Source organism: Amphibalanus amphitrite, unplaced genomic scaffold, assembly GCF_019059575.1.
Source record: "Amphibalanus amphitrite isolate SeventyFive unplaced genomic scaffold, NRLGWU_Aamphi_draft 000715F_arrow, whole genome shotgun sequence".
Taxonomy (NCBI): domain Eukaryota; kingdom Metazoa; phylum Arthropoda; class Thecostraca; order Balanomorpha; family Balanidae; genus Amphibalanus; species Amphibalanus amphitrite.
Window position 1 is genome coordinate 57,175 of NW_024882209.1, and position 10,076 is coordinate 67,250.

General features: G+C 47.8%; 1 protein-coding gene across 3 annotated transcripts in view; it reads left to right on the forward strand.

Annotated features, from left to right (window-relative positions):
• Positions 1 to 8,543, forward strand: part of LOC122365110 (lectin BRA-3-like) — a 28,974-nt gene extending 20,431 nt beyond the window's left edge. For 2 of the 3 annotated variants that reach the window (XR_006253677.1, XM_043336056.1), the window contains exon 2: positions 7,889 to 8,543. Coding sequence is in view for 1 of the 3 variants with exons in the window: in XM_043336056.1 (XP_043191991.1) it covers positions 7,889 to 8,396 (508 nt within the window). In the remaining 2 variants the exon portion in view is untranslated. Of the gene's footprint in view, positions 1 to 3,772; positions 3,862 to 7,888 lie in introns of those variants that run through there. The other variant, XR_006253676.1, reaches the window with a different exon arrangement.
• Positions 8,544 to 10,076: the final 1,533 nt, after the last annotated feature.

Here is a 10,076-nt window from a genome sequence, read left to right on the forward strand (position 1 = left end):
GATCGGTTTAACCGTTCTTGGGATGGAGAAGCTGGCTCTGCAACGTGGAACTTCTATCAAACTTATTTTGAGACAAAATGACGCAAGACAAACAGAGCTCTTACCCCTATCGGCCGGAACGAATATATGTAGAAAACCGATAGATCAGGCGAATCGCGAGGGCTATTGAACCTTTTCACAGATAGGGTAAAACGCTTTGACTCATAATTTCATTACAAAAGCAATCATATCCTATAGACCATGCTTAAAGCACATTTTCTTAAAATTTTGATGTTCCAGTGGTTACGTCACCAGGCCACAGAAGCTGGTCAGGGTGAATTTATAATGAAAGGAATTAGGTAGTCCTGGATCTTTTGTAGGTGGCGTAAAAAAATAATGGCATCGCCAAAATTAGGGAACCTTAGTGAACCGTGATACGCAGCATCGCCAAATTTGGCAAGCTTTTAATTTTCCCGCGCCCCGTAGGGGGGGGCGAAACGGCCCCCCCCCCCCCCTGTCCTTTTCGGTCGATATCTCGTAAACGGCTGGAGATATCGCCACCAAACTTTCAGGACCCCTCTGCGCATCAATTTGACACATTGTGACCAAAAATTTTCCAGAGGCTACGATAGGTTGGCCACAAATGACGTCAGAATGACGTCATGTTCTGTCATTTTCGACCGAAAAAAGACCTTCGCAAGAAGACCTGTCAAGCCTACAGCTTTGAAGATACAGAAAAATAATCAAACATAAAGGATGTAGAATTGACAGGGCTACAAAACTGCTGTCTCGGATTTTTGAAATTTTTCAGTTTTGATCCCCAAAAATCAAAAAAGCATTTTTTTGGATATATTAGCCGAAAAATCCAAAAAGTTTTTTGAGTTTCGAAAAAACCGGAATATATGTGATAGTACCCAGTAAACATGCCGACGTCGGCCCGACGTCGGCCGACGTCGGGGTGATGTCGGCAACTCGGCATCGGCATGTCGACGTCGGCCCGACGTCGGTCCAACCTCGGCACGACGTCGGCTGGATGTCGGATATGCCCGCATGTTCCGACGTCCAGCCGAGGTCCAGCCGAGGTCGGGCCGACGTCGGACCGAGATCAATTGCTGAGGTCCAGCCGACGTCGGGCCGACGTCGGGGCGACGTCGCACCGACATCGACCGCTGTTTTGACCGTTAAAATAATATAAAATACATGTTTCATGTTTCATAAAGAGCTTCTGTATTCAAAATATCCTCAGGAAACTCAAATCTTCCTCCACGCCGCAACCCCCTGATCCGGACTGGATGGGAAATCTTTATCCTATTTGGGATTGCCCGTAGGCCGAGCTCGCCCGTAGCCGGGTGCGGTGAGTGCTTGGGGGCTGCTCAGCCTATCCTTTGGTCAGGCTCAGCCCCGGCAACTCACCAGGGCCGGGCCCAGTTCATATAGAAAGGCCAGTCGGCAAGTGTCACTTTGCCAAAGTGCCACTTATCAAAGGGACACTTTGAGAAACGTTGGTGCAGGTGTGTAAGAGTGGCTATATGAATCCATTGTGGGGTCGCCCTTTCCAATAAGTGTCACGTAACAGCAATGGGACCAGGGACTCTATATGAACTGGACGCAGGGTGCTCGCCAAGAAGACCAATGTCTCCACTCTCCATCCTATGATCCTTCCGGCTCTGAAATGGTCTAGTCAGACCGAAAGGGCATAACCCAACAAAACAAACCGAATTTGTTAACTGGCTGCGTGGTGTAGTGGTTAGCGCACTAACCTCGCGTTCGAAAGACACAGGGTTCGAATCCCATCGCCGGCTGATGCTTTTGGCGTGTTGTCCCAGTAAACATGCCGACGTCGGCGACTGGGGGGTTCGACTCCCGCCGCCGGTTGATATTTTTGGAGCGTTGTCCCAATAAACATGCCGACGTCGGCCCCGTCGGTCCAACGACAAACGATCTCGTCAACCTCGGCAAACGATCTCGGCCCGACGTCGGCTCGACGTCGGCTGGACTTCGGCTGGACGTCGGAACATGCGGGCATATCCGACGTCCAGCCGATGTCGGGCCGAGGTTGAACCGACGTTGGGCCGACGTCGGGCCGAGCCTCGGCCCGACGTCGGGCCGACGTCGTCATGTTTACTGGGTACCTATCGTCTTCTATCTACATACCAAATTTGAGATCGATACCTCGTTTTTTGGCCAAGTTATAGCGAAAAAACGGTTCAAAAATGATGACGTCAAATTTTCAAACTCAATTTTTGGCAATTCTAGACCTCGTAGAGCAAAACAAAGACCACCATTAGACTCCCCGTGACAAGCTGCATCGAATCGATACCCATTTTATGCACAAATATCAACTTTAAACTTTGACCTAATTTGACCTGAACTTGACCTGACCTTCACCAAACCGTGACCTAGGCTGGCCCCAAAGGCTGCCTAACCCACATAATCGCATTTGTCATGTAAAATGGACCATAAAACATGCATCACACGACATTTTCCTATTGTGACCCCGGTGACCTGACCTCGCTGTGACCTGACCTGGTATCAGTGACCTCCGATACCAAAGTATGTGTTTGACGAACAATGTACCATCGATGGTTTTCAACAAATTACCAATTTACTCGATTTCACAACACATTTCTTGAAATGCCTGTGAACGGTGAAAATCTGACCTTTGACCTGACCTGTGACGTCATCGGTTTGACCTAGGTCAATGAAATTTGGTCACAAGGTAGTTCCCGGATGGGGCTATCAAACGCCGTTTGAATTTTGAAAATCGGCTGGTAAATTTCCGAGATCTTTGGGGGGCCGAAACACCCCCCCCCCCCTAATGGGTAGGTTCCGCCGGTAGCCCTACGGGGCACGGGTTAATTGGACATTTTTTGACACATTCTTAGAATTTGAAGTTCCAGTAACTTCAGGTCTAGTCATTATGGCACGAAAATTAGTACATCATCAGTGCAGGCGCGGATACAAGGGGGGGGGGCCATGGGGGCCATGGCCCCCCCCTTGGCCGATTTTTTTCAAAAATAAAATAAAAAGTTAAAAAGTTAAAAAGCTGAAAAGGGGGCCTCCTGAAAATAAAGTGGCCGAAATCCGATGAGTTTTTTTTTTAAACCTACCCACTTAGTTATTTCTTAGAAGACTAGCTGAGAAGACTTCTTTGTTAGAAGATTGGTAAAGCTTTTCATAACTTGGAGGTCTCTTATGCTCACAGAGATGACCACTTTTACAGGGCCTCCTAACCTGCACAGAGGGCCTCCAAGCCTGCACAGATGTTGAGATGTTGCCTGAACAGCTAGATAAGCTCAATAGACGCAGTTTTTTTTTTGGGGGGGGGGGCCCAACAAGTGGGAAGATGGGGCCTCCAACAGGTGGGATTATGGGGGGGGCCTCCTGGTTTCTAATGGCCCCTCCCTTGGAGATTTTCTGGATCCGCCCCTGCATCAGTGTAACTCTAAAAAAACAATTATTTTTCTATAGAAAGTAGGGTTTTGCGTCGGTTTCATTTATGGATGCATGGAGTGCTAGGGTCTCCAGGTTTTATAACCTACTCTCGTTTTTCTTTACCCTGAGTTCATCTAGAGGCCATGATGTGGCGTTAAGAATGGAAGCCTGCTTGCTAGTTTACACGTCAAGAATAAGATGGCAGCTCAGTGATAATAACTAGAACATCGCCTGTCAGTTCACATTCCGCCTCTTGTATACTTTAACGGCTGTCTTGTTCCCATCTCCATCGGCTCCAATGGCGATAACAAAACGCTCGACGCCATGAGCAGATAGCAGAGACCATTAAAACGCCGTTATAAGCGCCGTGCGCCTCAGTCGTGGAAAGTAGTTCAGTTCGACACGCAACAACACGCAACTACACCGATTTACGGATAATAATAGCAGGTGAGAATCTCGAACTTGTATGGGATGACATGGCATATTTTTCACCAAGCTGAGATTGAGTAAAAAGTGACGTTCCATTTTCCATAAAGGAACTGCGGCTGCGCCGCATCACGCATGTTGAGTGACAGCCTATCCCTGTGACCCTTAGCTCCCTAAAACCAATTGTGTGATTTGCGGAAAAACCTAGCGTGTTACAGTCAACTAATAGCTTGTGACAGGTGAAACATCATGTTGTAGTTAGATCAGTACTTACAGATGTAGTCAGTTGTTTTCTTATACCTGCTGTTCTCACATGCCGGGCTTGTTTGGTAACTCATGTGTTTTCAATAATCCATCACACATACAATCTGGGGGCTTAACCCGCGCCCTGCTGGGGGTCCTGGATTTCCACGCCCTGCTGGGGGGGGGTGTTTGAACACCCCCCCTTGTAACTCGGCTCCTGGGCCACGTAGCGATACGCGGAAGGCGGCGTTCGAAAGAGCGTCAAAAATAATGACGAAATCACTTCGGTCAATTTTTTGGTCAGGTCAAAGGTCAGGTCACCAGAGGTCATTGAAGGCAAAATTTCGCCGATTTCCAGGTCGAATGTCGAAAATTTCCAAGAAGCCAACGCATAACTCGGGAACCAATAGAGCTACAGCGCCGCGGAAAAGCGCATTCGATAGCCCTATTAACGCCCTTTCTGAGTAATTCTCTCAGATTTGACCTAACGTCAACGGTTTTGCCTGCAGGGGGCAAAAACTGCAAAAATAGCCGATTTTTTCGAAAACAGTTTTTCTGCAATAACTTTTGACCCAAGCCTTGTACGAGCTTACTTTTACCGGCATCGTGTTCCTCTCGTCAAGACGCATCGAATGAACTATAACTTGACCTTGAAAGGTCAACTTGAAAATTTGACCTCAGGTCAAGGTCATGACCTGACCGGAAAGGGTCATGTTGCATATCAGTCGATCCGTATCGTCGAGCTGAACACATCTAAGGCGTTTTCATCGCTCTAGCATGCCTCTATCAAAAGTTATTTGCGAAAAACTGATAGATACCATTCGTGACCTAAGATGACCTCAGGGCATAAACAAGGGTCACGGACACCATTTTCAAGTTCAGTGTGTCTAAACCACTTGTAATTCGGTGTTTGGGAGTGTTTATAATGTCTTTCATCCAAAAGAGGCGCATTTCAATTTTCTCCCATTGACTTATAATGGGGAGGTCGCAAAATTGACCTGACCTTAGGTCATCGATATCAAAATTCTGAGATATACATTTTGTACATGCTATTGCTCTTAGCAATCGCTGAAAGTTTCAAAGCGATCGGTCACTCGGTGTAGCTATGACAGACATTGAAAGTTTTTATGAGGTGAGGTCACTTCAAGTGACCTGGTGACCTGACCTTGAATGACCTTGGTCTAAAATTTTTACAACATGTGTAGAATTGATGTATGATAAGGTGTACCAAAAACGGCGGCGCTCCGCGCCGCTGTTTTTGAGATATTCGCGAAAAACCACAAGGGGGGGTGTTCAAACACCCCCCCCCCAGCAGGGCGCGGGTTAACATTTGCGACCATCGATGTTGGATATGTATTTTTCCCTCCGCACTCTATGAAAAGTTATTTGCACTGTCTACACGTGCCGACTCACGCAAGGCTCAGAACTTCTAGTGTCTAACGCCAGCGCATTTAATGTAACATATCCGCTTTTGTTTTCTTGGTAAGTATACAGGCGAATTAACCCTCGCCCGTAAACGGCGATCTGCCACCTTCGCCCATGCAGGGGGGGGGTTGGTGCGACCCCCCCTTGGCGTTTGAAAACGAAGCGTCGTAGAGCTTAGCGGAAACGACCAACGGATTGCTCTCGCCGAGATCTCGCGATTGGTGGTATATTTTTTGGTCCTAGGTCAACATTTGACCTACTTTTGACCGGTCAAAGGTCAAATTTTCGGAAAAATAGACTTTTTTCAACTTTCGGCGGCGATTGCGGCAAAACGGTGGGAGATATCGACTTGAAACCTTCACTATCGTGTTTCTTGATCAATTCTCTATCGTTTGGTATGTATTTCGTTTCCCTAGCTCTAAAAATGGCGCGTTGGAAGCGCCGGAAGTCGGCAAGGTCACAGTCGGCGGCAGAAATTCGAAAAATCAAAATTTAAATTTTTGAAATCTGATTGTATTTTTGGATTTGGGAGGTCCATTTGCTCCCTATAGAAGCTAATATTGCTGCATATTCCCATTGAGGTGACAAGAATTAGCAAAATAGTGGTTCGGGCGCTTTTCAAAAATAGTACCGGACGCTGTTCCTCTTGTGACGTCATAGCTCCGTGACCTGACCTGACCCGGTCAAGTTTCTTATACCATATGATAGCCAATACTTGCCCCAACATGCATGGGAAGTTTCATCACGATCCATCAACCGATCTCCGTACCACCGGCAGGAAACCTCGGGCGTTGGTACTCAGTTTGTGAAAATCCGGCCGGAGGCTGTTCCCTTTGTGACGTCATAACTCCGTGACCTGACATGACCCGGTCAAATTTTTTTTTATCAAAAGATGCGCAATGTTTGCCCCATAAGGTACCCAAAGTTTGGCGGCGCTGCGCGCCGCCGTTTTTGCACTATTTCCGAAAAACCTCAGGGGGGGGGTTGCACCAACCCCCCCTACATGGGCGAGGGTTAACCTTTCAGTATAGCGGCCCGAGTGTACCAAACGCAAGGCTTGTGATGCATCTGTAAGAAGTCATGAAATGGTAGCATTATGAATTGAAGCACAGCATGACCACTCGCTATATTGAATTTTACGGAATTTGATAACTGCCAACGACACTACATAGTGATGAACTGGGACAGAATGACATCCCATTTTTGACATCTTCCTTCATTTTTTCGACAGCAACTAGGAATAAATTAACCCTCGCACCGACGGGGGGGCGGATATCCGCCCCCCCCCCTGAGGTTTTTCGCGAATAGCGGGAAAACCGCGGCGCGTAGCGCCGCGAAATTTTGTATGACTATAACCTCATCAATTTTACACATGGTGTGCAAGTTTGAACCTCCTACCTTTTAAGGTCAGGTCACCAGGTCACTTTGAATGACCCAACCTCAAGTCACTTTTTTGCAACTTTGTCACCGTGCCAGAGCTACAGTAGATGTCGGAGGCCTTTGAAAGTCGCAGGATATTGTTAGGTCATTAGTAGCTACAATTTGTCTATCTCGGAATTTTGATATCGGTGACCTAAGGTCAGGTCAATTTCGCGACCTCCCCATTATAAGTCAATGGGGGAAAAATCAACTCCCTGTTTTTACCACTAAAACGGGTCGGAATGGCCCCATATACCATACATGACTTCATATACGATCAACCTTCACTACCTTGAGGTCTGTTTTGCTGTTGGGCAGCTGTGAGGTCATGTGACGTCATCAAAGGTCACCAAAGGTTTTTGGCCAATAACTCCGTACAGGAACAAGATACAGACGCGTGGATGGTCTCATTGTGTTCAGCTCGTCAAGACGCATCGAATGATATACATGATGACCTCGAGGTCACGTGACCTGAGGTCAACCTTTGACCTTGACCTTTCGAGGTCAACATATATATCATTCGATGTGGATTGACGAGAGGATCACGATGATGCCCTTAGTTTGTTCCTATCTTGACCAATTCGAAAGTTATTCGAGAAAAACTCTCTCCATATCTAGCGCCGCCATTTTGACTTTTTCGACCCCTGTGACGTCATCTTTGACCTGACCTGAAAATGACCTTTGTAAAAATTGTAGATCTTGGCCGTGCGTATCCGATGCCGTTTACCGCTTGTCGCTATCTTGCTTCGTTCTCGAGATCTCAGGGGGGGGGGGGCGGTCATCCGCCCCCCCCCCCCCGGCGGTGCGAAGTTGGCGCAGACCCCCGTCGGTGCGCGGGTTAAAAATATCATATGCAACAACGCCATCATTTTAAATATGGATATCTTGTCTTATCTCAAACCTCAACAATACACTGCCAAGAACGGCACTGACTTTTACCTTGCTTTATTTCACCCCACAGCTGCCAAGCCGAGAAGCACGTCATTACCGTCATAAGTGACGTCACCGTCATCATGATGACGTGGACGATGCGCCTGACGCTGGTGGCCGCCGCCATCACCGTCGTCGCCGGCGGCTGCCCCTTTCGTTTCAAAGCACACGGGGACAAATGCTACTGGGTCTCCAGCGCCGAGAGCCTATATAAGGACGCCGTGCATGAATGTACCAGACTACACAATGGCGCAACAATGATCACCATTCATGACGCCGAGGAGAATGCATTGTTAGCTCAAGAGGTGCTGGCTCATAGAACTAGCTGGATCGGTCTGTCCAGAGCCAACAGCTCAGCCCCGTGGACTTGGGTCGACGGGAGCCCGTACGACTTCAGTCTCTGGTACATGGACGACGCCGACTACGTGGGCGGCGACTGTGCGCTGATGAACTATTACGATGGCATTTCGGGCCTATGGGCAGGCCTTGATTGTTCCGGAAAGTCCGAGTACTACGCGTGTCAAGTGGCAGCCACGTGAAAAACGTCACCTGTGTAGTTTCACAGAAAGTCGACACTTATTAGCCATCTTAGCTGCCAATGTGTCAAAGTGTCTGTGTTTATCATCGGGATAAGATAATGACTGAAATTGTATGTCGACAAAAATACACATCTCTCAATGCACCCACCCTTGCGCTTAGCTATGTGTCATGAAATGCATACCTAACTAATCAGGAGATAGGACAGTATTGGACACAATATTTCATTGTGACGTTGACACAAAACTATGAAATAAGTACTCGATGTATATTCAACAGCAAGGGCTCGCGTGCTCATTTCGACTCATTAAAAAAAAAAAACAATTCCTTTGTTGAACAAGCTCACGTAAGATGTATAGGATTCTGCATGGCTCTGAGTGGAAGATATAGATGATTCTTCATGGCTCCGAGTGGAAGATACATATATTATGCATGGGTCTGCCGGGACGATAAAAAGAATTATCAGCACGAGTGTGGTAATCGTTTAACCCTCGCCGGCCGAGGGGGGGGGGGGCGGGTGCCGCCCCCCCATAGGTTTTTTTCGCGATAGCTCCGAACACGCTGGCGATAGAGAGCTGAAACTTGGCATACCTGACCTTTGATCCAAGCCGCATCTTTTGACACCAACCGCATTTTTGGGTCAGGTCAGGTCACTGACCTATGACGTCATAAGTGAACCTCTGCACGGTCTTCAGATGTCGCAACTTCGCAACGCCCTCACTGCCAGAGGAGATGTCACAGGGAAATGAAACTTGCAGGACCTAGCATCCATTATGAGTCTCACAACTTGTATATCTCGGATTTTTCCTAAAGGTCATATGAGGTCAGGTCATTTTCGTGACCTCACCATTATAAGTCAATGGGGAAAAATGAAAACTGTTATTCTGGCGCCGGGAACGATCTCCAACTATCTCAAGCACACAGAATCGTGATTTGATGCACTCCTTGCAAGGTTAGATGCGTCACTTTTGCAATGTTGACCTTGCGTGACGTCATTTATGACGTCATCAAGGTCATACTAGTTTTTCGTCAATAACTCTTGATCAAATTGAGCTAGCGAGTCGGGAAAGCCACCAATGGACTCAGGAAGACCTGCCGAATCGAATGATATGCGACATGACCCCTTTCGACCAACTTCGTGACCTTAGGGTGCTGACCTGACCTTGACCTGAGGTCAACACCCCAAGTTGACCTGACCCGAACAAAAAGTATATCATTCGACGCGCCTGAGCGAGGCGAACACGATGCTGCCAAAATCGCGGCTCTGCGGCCATTTTTTGCGAAGTTATTCACCAAAAACTGAACCGTACCTTGGGGCACTTGACCTGACCTCAGAGGTCACCGGTTGACCTAGGACCTTAAAATCGGGTACCAATCTCTGCGTCTCGTAACGGCGCACACGCTCGTTTTTTCCGCGACGCGCTAGCTCCACCAGGGGCGAAACGGCGAGGGGGGTCGTACCCGCCCCCCCCCCCCTCGGCCGGCGCGTATGTAGAAAACCAATAGGTCCGGCGAGGGTTAAAGGGACTGTCCCACCTTAACATTAGAATTGAGTTGAGATAGCCATCTTGATGGGCGTTCTTTGAAAATCAGAGCCGTAAAAACCGTTTCTCCAGCAATTACTTCATCGCAAATAAATTTGTGTTTGATTTTGACATCTGTGCAAATAAGTGCCACAATGT